The sequence below is a fragment of the Nematolebias whitei genome, chromosome 18, assembly GCF_014905685.2.
Source record: "Nematolebias whitei isolate Nwh7 chromosome 18, NemWhi1, whole genome shotgun sequence".
Classification (NCBI taxonomy): Eukaryota; Metazoa; Chordata; class Actinopteri; order Cyprinodontiformes; family Rivulidae; genus Nematolebias; species Nematolebias whitei.
In genome coordinates this window covers 10,584,190-10,603,322 of record NC_056515.1, presented here as the reverse complement: position 1 = coordinate 10,603,322, position 19,133 = coordinate 10,584,190, and the positions used below count along the sequence as shown (strand labels likewise).

At 41.4% G+C, this 19,133-nt stretch overlaps 1 protein-coding gene across 1 annotated transcript in view; it reads right to left on the bottom strand.

Annotated features, from left to right (window-relative positions):
* The window catches only part of LOC119424723 (ceramide transfer protein), a 46,468-nt gene that overhangs the window by 3,407 nt on the left and 23,928 nt on the right, over positions 1-19,133 (bottom strand). Inside the window, exons 5-16 of the mRNA XM_037692220.1 lie at positions 16,227-16,334; positions 14,303-14,441; positions 10,839-10,922; positions 6,912-7,069; positions 6,729-6,821; positions 6,561-6,647; positions 5,644-5,736; positions 3,240-3,335; positions 860-992; positions 701-771; positions 455-583; positions 236-365 (exon numbers count right to left, since the gene is read on the bottom strand). Coding sequence (XP_037548148.1) covers positions 236-365; positions 455-583; positions 701-771; positions 860-992; positions 3,240-3,335; positions 5,644-5,736; positions 6,561-6,647; positions 6,729-6,821; positions 6,912-7,069; positions 10,839-10,922; positions 14,303-14,441; positions 16,227-16,334 — 1,321 coding nt within the window. The remainder of the gene's footprint in view (positions 1-235; positions 366-454; positions 584-700; positions 772-859; positions 993-3,239; positions 3,336-5,643; positions 5,737-6,560; positions 6,648-6,728; positions 6,822-6,911; positions 7,070-10,838; positions 10,923-14,302; positions 14,442-16,226; positions 16,335-19,133) is intronic.

Below are 19,133 nucleotides of genomic sequence, written 5' to 3'. Positions count from 1 at the left end.
TCAGCAGCTGTGAAGTTGGCCGTGCACGTCTCTACAGTTAGTTCATGAATGATATAGCTGGAGTTTTGTGTAAAAAAGGCGTTAGCTGTGCTTCTGAAACAGTTTCCTGAAGTGCAGGTTGTCTGTCCTCTGCTGGGAGCCACTTGCTTCATTTGGCTGATTGTAAATTCAAATAGAAACCAAACAGAAACAGCATTCTGATGACAACAAAACAAACCCATGTGAAGATACACACCGTTGGCAACATAAGTGATTTTACACGTGATGTTGTCCCTGCTAATCTCTTTGTCCCCTTCTGGTGGACTGACCAAGGTCTGACAGATCATGGCAATGTTGATTTTGGCTCGGACACATCTGCTGGTCAGCTGTGCAAAGAAATGGACCCAAGAGTAAATGAAAGCCAGCAGGAGTTTGAACAGGACAGAAAGTGAACAGTCTCATTTCTTGTTGTCACCTGAGCATCCTCATGGTCCACAGAGAAGTTGCAGACCAGCCACGTGTCCGGGTCATTCTCATCGTTGGCCACCATCTTTCTCATGGCAGAAAGGTACAACACGTCCCTCTGAGAAGCAGGCCACACCCGCTGGAACACAGGACATGACTGGTTCACTTTGAAGGACCTAAACGTTCTGGTACAGACCAGCAGGTCGTTTTAATTCAAACAAGTAGACATGTCATATATTGAGCCCAACGCTCTCACCTTGTGTGTCTGATAAACAACCACTGCGCTGTCTGATAACGTTTCCACAATATTAAAGTTCTCAATGGTAGCTAAAGAAAGAGAAACCTTCTGATGAGACAGTTTGTTCAGGTGTCAGGACGACAGCTGGCTGCTTGCATGTGGAGCTCAAAGACTTACTTTCCCAGTCATTGCGGTACGTAGTGTCCCAAAAGAAGTGGCAGACCTCATGACCAGTGACCCCCTTCACTGAGTGAGTGGCCTTCAAAGGATCCAATACGATACCGTTCTCCTCCACCTCCCTCCTGTACACCTGGAGAAACACCACTCAGAGCTCACATCATCTCCAAATACTCATTTTGGATGATTGTCTTAATGTTTACAATTCATTCTCACAGATTAGGTGTTGAACGACTACCGTATTTTTCGGCCTATAAGTTGCGATTTTTTGCATACTTGACATGCCCTGTGACTTAAACACTGAAGTGACATATTTATGTTTTTTTTCCCATATTCATAAAACAATTTTTGGCTGAAATATGACTGTTTTCATTCATTCTGCCTGAAAATATTGAACACTACCATTTTCAGCCGCTAGATGGCACACTAGTAGTATGGCATGCCGTTGTGTCATGTAATAGGTAAAAGTGGTCATTAATGACACAATCGACTTGCCACAGCCTGCCACCTTCGTCCAGCTCACCTGGAGCAACCGTCAAATTAGATTCATTTCGCTGCCCCGATGAAATGCAGCTGATTTGACCATTAAAGTGCATTAATTAAGTAAAAGTTCAACTGAAACACACATTTACTATGATGTCGCGCAAACAAATAATTGTTTTTAGGTGCTTATCTTGTTAAATTCTTTTTAAAGTCCTCCCATGCACGCTACCATGGCCGTCATTTGGCAGCCAATCAATTTTTGGCACAACACCAGCCACATTTCCAGGTTGTCAGAAGTGACGTGTAACAAACGTGACGCATCAGCGATGACGCAGAATAGATGCGACCTATACGGTGAAGCAACGTATTTATGTTATTTTCCACTTTATTTGACATATTTGGACTGATGCGACTTATAGGGCGGTGCGACGTGTATGGCGGAAAATACAGTACATATTTTTAAAAGTCCACTTCAACATGATAACAGTCAGGTCGACGTCGACTAGTCGTGACGTCATAGGAACTCAAGATGCTACTATCATATTCACAAAAAACGTCATTATTTACAAAAAAAAGAACAAATAAAACATTAGAAGAGTATATTTACGCTCCTACCATTTATCATACTGCAAATAAGTCACAGGAAAACCAAAACTATTATTAAGCTGTAAAAGTTACTTTTACAGTTTACTTATTTTATTTAATCCACAAAATAAAATTTTATTTAATAAAATAAATTTTATTTAATAAAATAAACCACTGCAGCGGTGGTGGATTATTTTATTTAATAATTAAAAAAAAAAATAGGTAATTTAAAAAAAAAAACAGAGGTGCTGCGCACCCGTTTTTAATTTTTTTTTTATTAAATAAAATAAACATTCTCCACCAGCAGTGTTGCGCCCCCGTTTTTATTTTATTTAGTGAATTAAATAAAATTAAAATAAAAACGGGGGGCGGTGATCAGCACCGGGTGGTAGCGTGACACAATCACGCAACTGCGCGACTAGTCAACACGAAATTCAAAACCTCGTGAGAAGTCCTAGAATCGAGCAGTCGGTCCAACTTCTATCACACATCCATTTTTCTTCCATACAGTTTTCGGCTCATAACTCGTTCCTCTGTCGTTCTTTTTTCAACACTTCATTTCAAAACGTTCGGCTCATTCGGGACATTCTTGCTGGGACTTTTGCTATTTGTGCAATTTTAACTTTTAGAAATATTTAGCTTGTTTTTTTCTCAGTGAAAATTAATGGAGGTCTCTTCACATCCTTCAAACCATTTGACCGTTTAAAACCTTTTACTGCTCATTTGAGCTTTTTCAGCTTCACTGTGCTAATTTAATCTTTTCAGTAATTTAATCTTTTCAGTAATTTAATTTTTTGTGCTCTTTCAGGCTTTTGGAGCAAATTTTAGTTATTTTTGTGCTTTAATCAATGAGTTTCAGTTGATTTTCTGCAAACTTTAACTGTTTTGTGCTTTGTTAAAAGCTCCTTCTAGTTTCATCTTTTTATGTTCCTTTTGTTGTGGTTTTTGTCAAGTCTGGCTTTTTTACATTCCTTTCTTTTTTCTGGCTAATTTCAGCATGTTTCTACTACTTGGAGCTTCTTTCTGATATTATCAGCTTTTTTCATCTACTTTCAGTTTCTTCCCTCTACTTAAGCTGTTTCAGCTTTAAAGTAAGCTTTAGCTTGTTCAGCAGCTTTCAGCCGAATCACACAGCAGAAAGCGTCCACTCTGCATTTTCACAGGAAATCAAATTTCTCTAGTTTCACTTGGATTAATTTAAACACCGGTTCAGCTACCGGTAATTACAGATTCATGTTACACTGAGCACAAAATTAGCTTTTTAAAATGTATTATATCACATTTTTGCGTGTGATTCAGGAAGTAGAAGTACCTTCATCTCTCCTTCTTCTACAACCAGCTGCCAGTTGGCGTCTCCTCCAACATCCTGAAGGGAGTAGGTCATGTGATTCTGCACCATCTCCTCCACCTTCACAACAGAAACACAAGCAGAGAGCAATTTGTTTTCTGTTTTTAAGAGCCAAAAACTTGTTTATGAAAGATGTTGTTCCCCTACAGAGCTGAACGAATAATCCCCTCACATAAAACTCGTTACCTGGTTGGCCTTTAGTACTAAATTAAAACTCATCAGTTCATTCAGAAGAACCTGCAGCCACATCAAATACACACTGACAACACAACAAGAACATTCATGATCACACGGTCACGTCTGCAAAAGTTATGGGGAAACCTGATCCAGGGCTGTGGGGGGAACACGATGACGTGCATTGGTTGAAATTCATTTCAAGTGTTGGAACAAAATACCAATCAAGACCTTTTTCATAGATCAGTATCAGAGCACACTGAGCTCAGAGGTCAGTGCAGGGGAAATAACTGGGAGATAAAGGAGAGGCCAGACTGAAATGATTTAGACATGTCCAGAGGAGGGACAGTGGGTATACTGGTAGAAGGATGTAAGAAATGAAGCTGCCAGGAAAAAGACAAAGAGGAAGGCCTGATGGGGCCGAGATGGTGTAGGGGCAGGGCAGCCGACTCGGGACCCGAAGGTCCTGGGTTCGATCCCTGGTCATTGCACATGTTGTGGTGTCTCTGAGCAGGACACCCAATCCCAAACTGCTCCCCGGGCGTCTACATAGCTGCCCACTGCTCCACCTGGGTGCATCCCAGGTGTGATGGGTTAAATGCAGAGAATCAATTTTGTCTTTGTATGGGAACATACTGTACAATGATGACAACACATAGCACTTTATTATTATTATTATGATTATTATTAACAGGAGATCTATGGATGCAGTTAGAGAGGACATGGAGGGAGTTGGAGTGAGGACAGAGGATGCAGAGTGAGACGGAGGAGGAGTCACATGGAGACTCCTGAAGAGGGAACAGCTGAAAGAAGATGATTGTAGATCAATCTTGATTAGAACATCTCTAGTTGAATTTGATGACGGGGCAGAACAACAACATGATTGTTTTCAGGGACATGGGTCCTGTGGGACTGAAACATTACCCTCCTTTAAACACAAATCTGTCTTTCCCTTGTTCTCTTCTATGTGTACACTTTGAATGTGATAACTCAGAGCCAAGCACGATCATTTACTTGGAAAAATTCAAAGTATGTTTCTTTTTCAGGAAGGAAGTTACAATTGAAGTGGTTGTTGGACACTGAAAGTTGTGAATGTGCGCACTGTGAGGAAGAGCTTGTGTGTTTCTGTGTGTGGAGCTGAAGCAATGTCCAAGCATAATAATAATATAATAATAATAATAATGTCATCACAATGTCAGCACTGTATGTTTCCATACAATGGCGAAATTAGTCTCTGCATTTAACCCATCCACCACCAGGTGGTGCAGTGGGCAGCTATTGAAAGCGCCCGGGGGACATTTTGGGGATGAGGTGTGCTGCCCAAAGACACCACGTGATGTGCAGTGACTGGGGATCGAACCTGGGACTTTTGGGTCCCAAGCCGGCTGCCCTGCCTCTACATAAACATGTTTTAAAGAAAGTATAAAGAAATTATTTTCATGAAACATAAAGATACTGTATGTAAAACATGATGACAGCCTGGCTTTAGCTACCTGACTATTATAAATATGTATTTTGTTGTCACAGATGGTTGTACCAATAAGGAATTAGATAAGTAATAATTGATAATTAACGGTGAAGGAGTGGGGTTAAACAAGTATTAACTTCTTCCCACTGCTTTTGGACGCGAGTTACACAAAAAGTGGAGTGAAACTTGTGCAATTTTTGATTTTATGTAGGGTTTTATTTTACCTTTGTGTTCCTTCTTTGCTTAAAACGATTGTATGAAGTTAACATGTTTGAAATAAACCAACAAACAAGCTAACATACAAAAATAAAAACAGAAAGATTTAAAAATGTGATCAGAACCAGGCAGTAAAACAAACGGCTGAACAGTGAACAGGACAACGTTGATGCTGTACACCAAGTCCACCAACACCAGAGTCTCAGTTCAGGTGTTCATAATGAAAACTCATGCTTTGTGTTGGACACATTTATGGAATAATTTTGAAAAACATATGCAGTTATTGGAGATCCAGTTGTCATGCAAACACAGTCAGCTTTCAAGACGAAGAAGTTTGACAGTGTCTGAGCTGAATCTGTGATCATGACTTCCTCCCTACAAGGCTAAAGAGGAACGAGAGCAGAGACTGATGAACATGTACAAAAAGCTTGTGATTCTAATAAATGAGGGCCAGACGTGTGGAAGGACTGAAGCTGCTTGTAGAGTTTGAGGTGCTGAACATTGACCAACCTTATCAGAGAATCTGTGTGTGCCCGAGCAGGAGTAGATGTCTCCACAAGACACAGGACTGGATCTCTGGATCCTCACCTTCTCTGTGTGACACTAGACACAAACAAACAGGACGTTTAGTCACAAGCATAAATCTAAATTAGATTTAATTCACTGTTTATATCCAGAGAACATTCACGTAAGAAGGTGCACATTTATCATCAACTGAGACGTCAAGGCTGGAGATGAAACAAGATGTTATGAAAAGAAAACATGTGAAGAGTTCTGGTCCAGTTGAAACCCCCTGCTGATGCCTTTGCTCACATTATTAGTCAAGATGTCTCCACCAGCAGCAGCTTCAACAAATGTGTTGTGCACCAGGACCAATCATGAGCCTCTGCAGCTACGTGCTGACGGAAAGAGTTTGTGTTACACATTTATTTCAAACAAAACCAACTTAAAAACTTAACTTAACCTTAATCCCAGAACCACCAGGACTCTTCCTAGAGCTGGCCGGTTGTCTAAACTGATCAATCACCTGAGCGTTCAGTTTAGATCACTCAGTTGTAACATGCATCATGTTAGCAAACTTAAAGTTGGTGACACCTAATTTAGCAGGAGCTAACTCCGCTGACGATTTCCAAAGTTAGAAAAATGCTAATCCGCTAAATGAAAAATTTGTTTAGCTACTAGCGGATCAGTGGAACGGCCCACCACTGCAGACCATGATAGCTCCGCCTTTAAAGAGGTGTATAAAAAGTTGGTCCTTGAAAAACACAAGTGGAGAGATGCCAGTCAGTTGAGTTTGTGGCGAAGCTTTTCCCCCTTAAAAACATTGTTGAACATCTTGTGTGGTAAGCCCAATTTCTTATCTTGTCCCGTCTCGTAGGATAAGTGTCTCATTACACATCTATTGATAGCTTCAATATCCTTTTTACCTGTTCCTCGATTTTATCTTGTCTATCCAGAGCAGCTTCCACTGCATCAAAGAACTCGTCCTCGTTTATCAAACTGTTTGGACCTTCCTGGAGGCAAAGGAAAAAACTTCAAACCCATGATCTACTGCACAAAGTCATGTAAAGGAAAAATAATCACAAACATCTGACCTCATAATCTGGACCCCCGAAGTGAGATTTTTTCTTCAACTCATTGAGGGCTGATTTATAGCCGTCTTCTATTCTCCGTCTCTTTTCCATCTCCTACACAAGCACACAAACCAATCATAACCAAGAGACCTCCTACACTTCATCTGTTGACTTGAACATGACGGCAACCCAAACACTGCAGACCTTGTCCAGTCTCTTCTGCCAGCTGTCTTCTCTCTTCACCATCAACTCGATACAGTGGGACAGAGTGGCTAAAATACCAGCTGTGGTGGCCTTAAACGTGATCGCCTCCCCCTTAAAGTCTATGCCATTCAGTTCCTTCGGGCTCAGGGACTGGAACACTGCAAAAGAAGAGCAGAAGAACTACAGTCACTACTAGGGAACTTAAACAAGTTGAACTGTTGGATGAAACCTTTTTATAGAAACATTAAAGGGATTATTCTGTTACTTTTAAGTGAGGGCTGTAAGGAACACTTCAGCGTGCAGGAAAAGAAAGTTAGGAGAAATACTTGAGAACAAATTTCAGATCTATTCAGAAGAGGGACTAAAGAAGCACGACGGATGGACAGACGGATGGATGGATGGGAATAGCAAATAGAGACGGAATCCTGAGGCCACCGAACCGGACTCCATCAGCCCCCTGGCTGCACCGAGAAATTCTGTCCATTAAAATTACAAACAGAATCAGTGACAACAGGCAGCCCTGGTGGAGTCCAACAGCCTGTAGCAACGGGCCCCCAATCGCATACTCACAAAGCCCCGCCCAGTGTACCTTGAGGAACATGGTCGAAAGCCTTCTTCAAGTCCACAAAACACATGTAGACTAGATAGAAAAACTCCCATGACCCATGGAGGACCCTAGTGAGGGTAAAGAGCTGGCCCAGTGTTCCACGGCCAAGACAGAACCTGCGTTATTTCTCCTGGATCTGAGGTTCGACCAACGACCGGACTTACTTCTCCAGTACCCCTGAATAGACTTTACCAAGGAGGATAAGGAGAGTGATGCCCCTATAATTGGAGCACACCCACTGGTCCCCCTTTTTGAAGAGGAGAACCACCACCCCAGTTTATTAATCCATAGGCACTGCCTCTGATGTCCACATGATGTTGCAAAGGCGTGTCAACTAAGACAGCCCCACAACATCCAGAGCCCTGCCACCATGGAGCTTTTTAACTACCTTCAAGTTGTGTTTATTTGTCATATGCAAGGTCAACACAAGGTCAACACAAGGTTAACAGTACAATGAAATGCTTAGGATGAGAAGAACCGATTTGACTCGCTAAAAAGAATCAAACAAAAAACAAGAAATACTAAAGCATGCAATAAGGGCACAAAAATAAAGAACCAAAAGGTGAAAAAATAATTATAATATTTACAAGGTCCTAAAGAGAGATAGTAAACAACAACATGGCAGAATATAACGGTACAAGCAGCATGAGAAGCTTTATTTTAAATCATCAAGCATGACTGGAACCAAGCCTTTAGTCCCCCTCGGCGAACGACCAGGCCACCGGGAAGTGTCCTGATGCTCCGAATGCACAGTTCATCCCCAACCTGCTGCAGACCTGGAAAATAATTCATTTTAAATAATTTTGGACCTGTGATGGTGCTTTGTTTTCCCCTCCTCCTTCTTTCGGCTGCTCCCTGCGTTAGGGGTCACCACAGCGAACAAGTTGCACAAAGACCTGGCAATTATTTCTACACCGGATGCCGTTCCTGACACATCCACAGACCACCGAGCTACCACAGCCCTCTGTGTAGAACAAAGAGCGGCTATCTAGGACACCTGGAGGAGCAGATGGTGTGGGTTAAGGGCCTTGCTCAAGGGCCCAGAATGTGACAAATGAGGGGGGGAGCAGGTGTGGGTGATTCACCTACCCCACCCACATTTTTGATGTTGTCAGTACCGGGAGTTGAACCGCGATCTTCCAATCACAGGCCCACCCTTCTATAACCTCTGCACCACCACTCCCCATTGTGCTTTTATTTTATTTAAAAAAAAAGGAAAAAATATTTTTGTTCACTTTTGTTAACAAAGATATTTGTTTAAAGTTTTGTCAGGAGGAGAAAGTCAGCTGTCACTCTGTAGTACTCGATCACCGGTGGAGACTCCGAAGCTGCGATGACATCAGAGGGAACTGAGGTTTGGATGGAAGGATCACGTGATATGTGAGTGAAAGTCTAACAAACGCTCAGAATGTGGAGCTTGGTTCTGACAGCTCAACTCAGAGTCTGGGGTCTGAGTTCGTGGTCAATACAGGCGTGGGTCATTCACACAGAGGCAGGAAAGTGAAATTATGTGGGTTTTAGCTGGAATCTGAGGTCCAACCTTATTTTAAATGATTTAGCACCTGCTACAGCAGGTTGGGGACGAACTGTCCACTTAGAGCATCAGGATATTTCCCGGTGGCCTGGCCGTTCGCCAAGGGGGACTAAAGGCTCCGTTCCAGTCGCGCTTGATGATTTAATATAAAGCTGCTCATGGAGTGTTAATTTAAACTATTACAGTATTTAAATTTAAATTGTATATTTACACAGAAGGAGGGAGATTGGGAGTGATGAGCACGAACGCGATTGTTGCGGAGAAGTGGGCGTGGCAGTAAGCATGACATGCTGTTTCACAGTGTTTAGAGTTTAGAAAATTGTTAGGAACATAGCAAGCGTGTGGGGTTTAAAACAACTTATTACTACAACTAACTACTACTACTACTACTTCATGGTTTTTCACTTATCGTGCGGGGGGGGGGGGGGGGGGGGTTCGTAACACCCGTGATAAACGAAGGACTACTGTATTCGTTCAACCTTTATTTAAACAGATAAATCACATTGAGCCTCGAAGACTCATTTACAAGTGAGACCTGTTTGGACAGACAAAAAAACAGTGGTTAACTGGACACATGTAGGAGTTGAAGGCAAAAAAAATTCCTATCAGACTTTTTTTTTCCTGCCTGAGAAAAAAAAACCTCTAATATTAAAAAAACACCTCGCACAAACAAGCACATAGTGACGTAGACATTCTGCAGACAGAGGAGACAAGATCAGTCAGCAATGTTCATAGATGCTCTCGAGGTCATTGTAAGAGTTCTGATAAGGATGGAAAATCAGTCAATGTCCTCTGGTGAGATCCATAAACATTATCTAGGTATGTCGAGGAATGGCCAAGAATAACCTCTGAGTATCCAAGAGTCCTGAAATTATGACAAAGTTTTTTCAGCGGGGTTTCACCTGGTTATCAGTTGGAAATTCCTCAGGGAGGGGGTGGTGAGCATCAGATCACATTTTCTCCAGGCGACTTTAGAGAAGATGACCTTCAAGGACACCAAGGCGACCAAAATTTAGATAAACACACAGTTGTTTTGGAGACAGGCAGAACTTAATGACATCAACCTTGAGTCTGTGTTTGGTCCACTCGGTTCCGAAATGTCCATATTAACATGGTCACACCGATGGAACATGTCTGAGTAAAAATCCCCAAGATCTGATCCATTCAGCCCAAAGCATTTGAGTCTGGGTACTCGAGACATGAACCAAACCATCATAAAGGCAAGCAGCGTGATCGGGTCCAAATTTGCTGCAGATGACTTCCTTGATTGTAGATAAATACCAGGACCAGCTGAATCCAAAAAGCAGGAACCGGTTATCGTGAATCCAATTAAATATGCGTCCTTAAAATCCACAGATGGCAGCAGAGATAGACACATCAACAAGTCTTCCAGTCGATGAGATATCCAGCTGCGTACGTGCCAACAGGGTAAATCGGCTCGCCTAAAGCCTGTCTTCTATTGAAGAAATGTTGTAAATTAAGTTGAGGGACCAACTGGTCAGAACAAGTCCATAATTATGGTTCGGAAGAAACGCAAGAGAGTCTCAGAGTCTCAGAAGCAGTTTCACAGACAGACAGAGCAGCAAAGCGGAGAGGGAGGGAGGGAAGCATCCGATCTCAGCTTGAGCAAGTGGTGAAGTGATAATCTTAAAAAGTAAGATAAAGTATAAATCTTCACCTGCCGTGTGTGCATGTGTGGTTCTTTTGAATAAACGGCATTAGTGAGAGAAAATGTCTCCAGCACAAACATTAAGGGGTATTTAGTGGAGAGTTAGGCAATACTCACGTTTTTCTTTGCTGCCATTATTGTTGTGCAGAAATTCTTCATCTGTGCGGGTGTTAGGAAAGTCATCTTCATCATCCTCCATAACTGAAACAAGAGAGTCATATTCAGAAGGAAACAGCTTCGCCCACCTGTCTTGTAATGTAAGGATTTCTGAACAGAGTTCAGTCTGGTGCCCCTGATCCCAGCAGAGTCTGCAGCAGGCTGACAAGACTCTGCTGGGCTGAACCAGCTGACAATGGTCCAGTTGCATCTTTGGAATGGAGAGAGGATAGGAGGGGAGGAGAGGAGAACAACAGCAGGGTCTCATTCCCCGGTCGTACTGCTGTGAACCAGTGTTCAGCCAGTCAACGCTGAGGCGCTCTAAAGAATCACTGCTGTGTGAGTCACACCCCAACAACACACTCCTTATTCTATTTGCTGCTTGTTTCTTAGAACTGGAATGTTTTTTTTCCGGGTTGAAAATTTATTAGTTTTTATTTTAGGTTCAAAAAGTTATTACTGTGACCTAATAATTGTTTCGACTGATTGTTTTGTTATTTTTAGTTATTTTATCCATTTGTTCACAATACAACCCCAAAATAAAAATGATCAAAATAATATTTCATGTACAAACTGTATAACAATAAAATAAAAAAAAATCATTTTGTTTGCCAAAAAAAAAAAAAAGAAGCTAGAAATTATTCTTAATTTTTGTTTGTGTTCAGTCATTTAAGTGAATAATTCATTCAGTTTGAGAAGAAAAACAAAGCGTATAAGGTCAATATTCTAATAAAATATTTACCCTGAAAAATAATTTGTGAATATATCTACAGTGATGACCACTGGTTTGAAAACAAGCAACGTGCCGATGTCCTCCCATCCCTCAGACATTTGAATATTGAACTTTTGTTTTGGACATGAGTGGAATGCAAGTAAAGCTAAATGTTTTCAAGTTGGGAGGAGTTACACTGTAGAAGAACAGAGCTTTCTTTTTTCTTTCTTTCTTGTCGGAGGCAGCGCAGAGTGATGGATCCTGGCAAGTGGAGGGAGCAATTTTATCCATCACCCAGGTGCAATAGTGGAGCCAGGGGGTGGCCAATGGGGGCCTGGAACACTGTTGGCCACCCCAATTATTTGAGGAAATTAAATTTTTAAGCAATATAAAAACTAGAAAGAATATCTTCCTCAAATGATAAGGATGGTTAGTTTATATATAAATGGTATTAGTCACATAAGATTTTACTGTCAACCCAATTTTAATAGCGACTTTTCTTATGCCTAGATGCAGCCACACACCTAAATGGATGTCAGCACGTTGCTTATTTTTGCACGTTATTGTGCTCATAACATACATGTACAGATCACAGAGTTTTATAAACCAATAGAGGGTGCTCTGGTCACATGACCGTGTGATTCACTGCAACAATGGTGGTCATTATAAAAACAACCAAACATCTGCACCTGGGGTTTTGACTATATAGCTCTGAGTAAGAGCTGAGCATGTAAAAAAATGTCTAAAATATAATAATAATATATTAGAATGTAAAAATGACAGAAAGATGTATATGTTACGGATGTTAGCGGCAGAAGAGAAAAGGGAAAAGGTGTTTCCTTTCATAAAACAGCAGATTTCTTCTCGTTTACCTCGTGAATGTGACTGGACCTGAACTGGAGCCGATGATGGAACTGTTTAAAAGCAGCCTGTAGAGCTGAAGATGGCTGTTAATGACTCAACTGGAACATAGATAGTAACTTCAGTAGAAGATATTGTTTTTCTGTACGGGTCGAATCATGCTACAATTTAGAACAAATTATTAAATAGCACAAGCTGCTGTTTCCAGCAGCACGGTGGCTCAGATGGTAGCGCTGCTGCCTCTCAGCAAGAAAGTTGCTGGATCGAATCCTAGCAGTTTGCATGTTCTCTCTGTGCATGCATGGGTTTCCTCCCACAGACCAAAAACATGCATGTAAGGCTAACTGGTCATTCTAAATTGTCCCTAGGTGTGAGTGTGAATGTTTGTCTCTATGTGGCCCTGTGATGGATTTTTCATTCAACCTTTATTTATACAGGTTCGTCTCGCCGAGCCTCGAGGACTCATTAAAAGAGAGACCTGTTTGAAACAGATTTGCGACCTGCCCAGGGTATGCTCACACAGCGCTCGCACTCTCGCACAATGACCCCCGCAACCCAGAAAAGAAGAAGTGGGTCAAGATAATGGATGAATTACATGAAGTTATTTAGTTATTATTCAGATCCAGTTGTGCTTGCTGTTGAACCGTTGTGAGCAGTTGCCTGTTTTGGACATCATCTTAGCTTCGCCATGATGTCACAAATGGGCGGGATGGGCACAGCATCCTCTAGTGGTTTTGGACAACTCTATAGCTGTGGTTCTCAAACTGGGGACCCCAGACCCCTGAGGGTCCGCCAAACAAACTTAAAAATAATAATAATAAAATTAATAAATAGCAATAATAATAATAACAATAATAATAACAATAATAACAACAATAATATACGATTTATTTATTTATTACAAGCATTTAGATGTTTTTGCAGCCTGTTGGAATGCACCAAAATGCAGGAAATCACGTTTACTTTACTCAAAATTTTCTGGGTGAGGACCGACGACCCCCCCGCGCCTGACACCTATTTGCATTCCAGCATAGATGTGTTTACAAATGAAGCCCTGCTACTTGGTCCGACTGCTGCTGTTCTCATTCTGTTCAGTCTTTTGTAAGTTTTCTGTAATAATTTGCAGAAGTGGCGATACATTTATTATGTTCATTGTGTGAATAGGTAAAGTTTTAAAGTGTTTTTATTGGAAGTTGAAATGAAACATTTTGTTAAGTTTGTCTTGAATGAAAAATATTCCATGTTTAAAAGTATAAAAATTGTATTAACACTATTAAAGAACAGGTATTAAGTGTTTCTGTTACACAAATATTTCCATTGCATTAAAGAGACAAACTGAACTAAATTATTTAATAAATGCTCATCCACTCCATTAACTTTTGACAAATAAAAAAGTGTACTTCAGATATTTTCACTCACGTAGTTCTTATATTGCTGCTGAATTTCCCAGTATGCTTTGTCCAACATGTTGAGCTCTATTTAGTTGTTTTATGATTGAAATATAGATCATGTGACACCATGAGTGTGAAGTGAGGAGGCGGAGCTTAAAGCATCACTGATGCATCGACACTGGTCCCAAAAATAGTAGCAGCTTCTGTCAACAAAGTCCTGCTTGCTTCAAGTCCCAAAAAAGAAAGAAAGAAGGAGGGGACACTTGGTCTGTAATAAAATCATCTACACTTTAAATGAAGTATGGTCAGAGGAGCCTCCCCTCAGTGGTATTGAATTTTAAGATCATGTATTTGCTTCCCTGAGACAGCAAGCATCTACTGCAGTCTGTGTTCAAACCACAAAAATGAGAATACAACTGAATCTGCAGATATTTTTAGTACAGAGTGTTCGTGGATCTTACTTTTGTCTCTCTGCAGCTCATCCTTGGACACAACGTCTGCACAACTATCGAAGTATTTCTGAAGCGTGTCCACCTGCTTGCACAAGATGTCTCTGAATGTCTCCATCTCTGCCAGCTTCTCCTTCAGGCTGTGACCCTTCTGAAGGAACAAGAAGACTTTTGTCAACTTTTTCCTTCAACAACTGTGGTAAATGGTAAATGGACTACACTTATATAGCACCTTTCTATTTTATTCAACATACTCAAAGAGCTTTACACTACAATCATTTACCCATTCATCCAGCACTCTACTATATACAAGGACTAATCAGAGCTTTAGATCACATTCATACACCGATGGGACACAATCAGAGGCAATGAGGGCTTCAATGTCTTCCCCAGGGACACTTCAACGTGACTGCTGGTGGAATTGAACCCCCAACTCTCCCACGGGAGGACGACTGCTCCAAGCACTCAGCCCTAACCTTACTATGTAACCGTGCCTGTATCCACCTTATTCCTGGGGGGCTCTACTGTATAAAGGATTATGAGTACAACTTCCTGTCAGACACAGGAAGTAGCAGTAAGCACTGGTTAGCCATGGTAGAGGAGAACGGACCGCGGTTTATTTGAAAGTAATTTACATTCAGTTTAGCAGATAAAACATTTTTGTTTTGTTCACATTTATTTAACAACCATAAAGTTTACCGTGCTGAGTTCAGGTACTTGTTGTGTTCACGGTTACATTAACAACCAGACCAAACTCAATCAGTAACTACAACAGACTTTTGAACACAAACCCAAAACAAAAAGTTCCTGTGAAAAGAGGTATAGTTTCCATCTCCTACCTACAGAGGAGGAATTAAGAAGAATGTGACTGAAAAATGTGAACTTGAAGAGACCACCCAAAACTCTGTATGTGAGCTCATTTTTAGAGCCAATGCAGACATGTTCTTGTTTTTAGTTTTCTGCATCACCTTACACTCTAGCTGGGTTACATTTTCTTTTAAATACCATTTTATTTACACTTGTTCTTCTCAATTTGCACATATCCTTTATGACTGTCTATTGCTGCCTTTGCTGTCCACTGTTGTCATCACTTTTTGTTAAAATTCAGGTCTCTTTTGTAAATGAGTCCCTGAGGCTCAGTGGGACTAACCTGTATAAAGAAAGGTTGGAATTTTTCACTTTATTAACAAACGGCTGACGGAGGAAAACCTGCATCCTACTTTGTGTCTGGACTACAATAAACCACCGGAGAAGAGACGCTGGATCCTCAGAAGGATTGAAAACAGTGACGAGAACATCAGGGATGATTTCAAGTGTATGGAGGTCACAGCTTCATAGTATTTGTTCATCTTCGTGATTATGATTTTCTCTGCAGTTAACCCAAGCTCAGTGATGGAGGATTTTAAGGCTTTGACTGGGCTCCGTCTGATTTAAGGTAAATAAGATTGTGTCCCACCTCTTTTAACAAAACACCACCGACCTTATTACTGTGTAGATACTAATACTCCTGAGAGCTTTTCCGGTTGTTCAGGTCTTCACCGTCAGAAGAACAGAGTCAGTGAAGTAGCTAAATATGCTAGTAGATGTAATCTGCAGCCACTTCTTCAGCTCGTCCTCCATCCCTTGTCTGCAGCGGTATGATTATATTGTCCTGTTTGAGCTCTGACAGGTGGTGTTCCTACATGTTTAAATTAAATCCACAATGCTCAGAGAAACTACATTAGTTCGTACTGTTCGCTCATAAATGCCAGTTCTGGTCTGCGCTGGAAGTTGCCCCCATAATTCACGCAAGGCAGCATGGGAGCTAGTAATAAGGTGGACAGATGTACTGAAAAAAAATGTCTGTTTTCTCAGGCACCCCTCCTCCTCACGTGTGCCGATACAAAACTGAAGCCGGTGACTGTCAGCTGGAGCAAGCCCTGAAGTGACAACTTACCTTGAAGGAGGATGTGGAGGTGGCAGAGAAGCTGCTGGTGGCTGATGTGAGCGACAGCATGGAGCCGTGTCTCCGCAGACTGGACTCAGAGCCATATCCAGAGTCGGCCTGTGGAATAGGTTGCAGGTGTGTTGGTACATTAAAGCGTTTTATCAAAGAATAAATCCTACAGCACAGATAGTGTTTGAAACAGATGAACTGAAGTCACTCTTGTTTAAATGATCAATAACTGGTTTTCTCTGTTTTGTATGTCCACACAACCAAACATGAAATATTTTGTATGATATAAAGTACATTTTCTCTTACAATGATCAAATATCATGCTCTTTTTAAGTTTGTGTTACATCTGACGACAGGCTTCATGTACAGGTCCTTCTCAAAAAATTAGCATATTGTGATAAATGTCATTATTTTCCATAATGTAATGATAAAAATGAAACTTTCATATATTTCAGATTCATTGCACACCAACTGAAATATTTCAGGTCTTTAATTGTTTTAATACTGATGATTATGGCATACAGCTCATGAAAACCCAAAATGCCTGTCCCAAAAAAATTAGCATATTTCATCCCACCAATGAAAGACAAGTGTTTTTAATACAAAAAACACCAACCTTCAAATAATCATGTTCAGTTATGCACGCAATACTTGGTCGGGAATCCTTTTGCACGAATGACTGCTTCAATGTGGCGTGGCATGGAGGCAATCAGCCTGTGGCACTGCTGAGGTGTTATGGAGGCCCAGGATGCTTCGATAGCGGCCTTAAGCTCATCCAGAGTGTTGGGTCTTACGTCTCTCAACTTTCTCTTCACAATATCCCACAGGTTCTCTATGGGGTTCAGGTCAGGAGAGTTGGCAGGCCAATTGAGCACAGTAATACCATGGTCAGTAAACCATTTACCAGTGGTTTTGGCACTGTGAGCAGGTGCCAGGTCGTGCTGAAAAATGAAATCTTCATCTCCATAAAGCTTTTCAGCAGATGGAAGCATGAAGTGCTCCAAAATCTCCTGATAGCAAGCTGCATTGACCCTGCGCTTGATAAAACACAGTGGACCAACACCAGCAGCTGACATGGCACCCCAGACCATCACTGACTGTGGGTGCTTCACACTGGACTTCTGGCATTTTGGCATTTCCATCTCCCCAGTCTTCCTCCAGACTCTGGCACCTTGATTTCCGAATGACATGCAAAATTTGCTTTCATCCGAAAAAAGTACTTTGGACCACTGAGCAACAGTCCAGTGCTGCTTCTCTGTAGCCCAGGTCAGGCGCTTCTGCCGCTGTTTCTGGTTCAAGAGTGGCTTGACCTGGGGAATGCAGCACCTGTAGCCCATTTCCAGCACACGCCTGTGCACGGTGGCTCTGGATGTTTCTACTCCAGACTCAGTCCACTGCTTCCGCAGGTCCCCCAAGGTCTGGAATTGGCCCTTCTCCACAATCCTCCTCAGGGTCCGGTCACTTCTTCTCATTGTGCAGCGTTTTCTGCCACACTTTTCCCTTCCCACAGACTTCCCACTGAGGTGCCTTGATACAGCACTCTGGGAACAGCCTATTCGTTCAGCAATTTCTTTCTGTGTCTTACCCTCTTGCTTGAGGGTGTCAATGATGGCCTTCTGGACAGCAGTCAGGTCGTCAGTCTTACCCATGATTGTGGTTTTGAGTAATGAACAAGGCTGGGAGTTTTTAAAAGCCTCAGGAATCTTTTGCAGGTGTTTAGAATTACGTCGTTGATTCAGATGGTTAGGTTAATAGCTTGTTTAGAGAATCTTTTCATGATATGCTAATTTTTTGGGACAGGCATTTTGGGTTTTCATGAGCTGTATGCCATAATCATCAGTATTAAAACAATTAAAGACCTGAAATATTTCAGTTGGTGTGTGTAGATGAACAGATGCTGAGATATATTCATCAATTAAAATGGATTCTTCATTTTTCTGGACTGAATAAAACGTGCATTGAATTTAACAGAAATGTGGACGTGAGACGTTAATTATCTTTGACTCACCAAGCGAGTGGGTCATTTATTAACAGAATCAAGTTTAACACATCACACATTTACATTAATTTGGCAGAATATGAAAACAACAACATAATTAATCAGCTTTACAACCAGGAAAACCATACGGCCATGATTTTCCGTTGCTTCACCACAGACATTAATGAAAACATCTGGATTAATTTTCTAGCAGAAAGGAGAGTTTAAAGATGGAAAATTGAGATTTATCTTACAGAGAGATGTGTGAGGGAATTTGTCTGTTTTAACCAGAACGTGCACGCTCCTTCGGAAATCAGCTTGTCCCAAACAGTACACTTTTGGTGAAGGTCAACTTTTACCTTTTCTGAAGATAGATCAGTTCCGGCGTGGAGTCTCACTTCCAACCACTGTTCAGCGTCTCAGTGAGAGCAGCCAAATACCTCGAGAGCCGTGCGAGGTTATCCAAACAGAAGTTATAATTCCCAAAATCGTCTCTGGTTCAGCTTGTTTGGCTTAGCAGCATCCATGAATGCCTGCGTTTGCATTCATGAACTCCCAAACTCTCTGCATTCTGGATTCCAAAACTCTTGAACTCTTCTGCTCTCTGCTCTGCTGCTCCATCTTCAAGACTGAGCTTACAGCAGCTTCAAGACTGAGCTGAACTCTCTACCAGAACTCTTCTGGAACTCTTCTCTTTGAACTAGGAAGTGCCAACCTTTTTATGAAGGGTCACTTCCGGTTCATTTGAGAGCTTTTTGATTGGTGGATGGACCAAAGCAGAGGTGTGGTTTGTGATGTAAGGTGTTATGGAAAGTCAAGGATAGAGATTAAGATTGTTTAAGAACAGACAGAAAGATTGTTGGAGAAAACCAGTCTTAGTGAAGCCACCTCTCCTGTATCTCGCTGTAAAAGTTAAACATGACATTTCT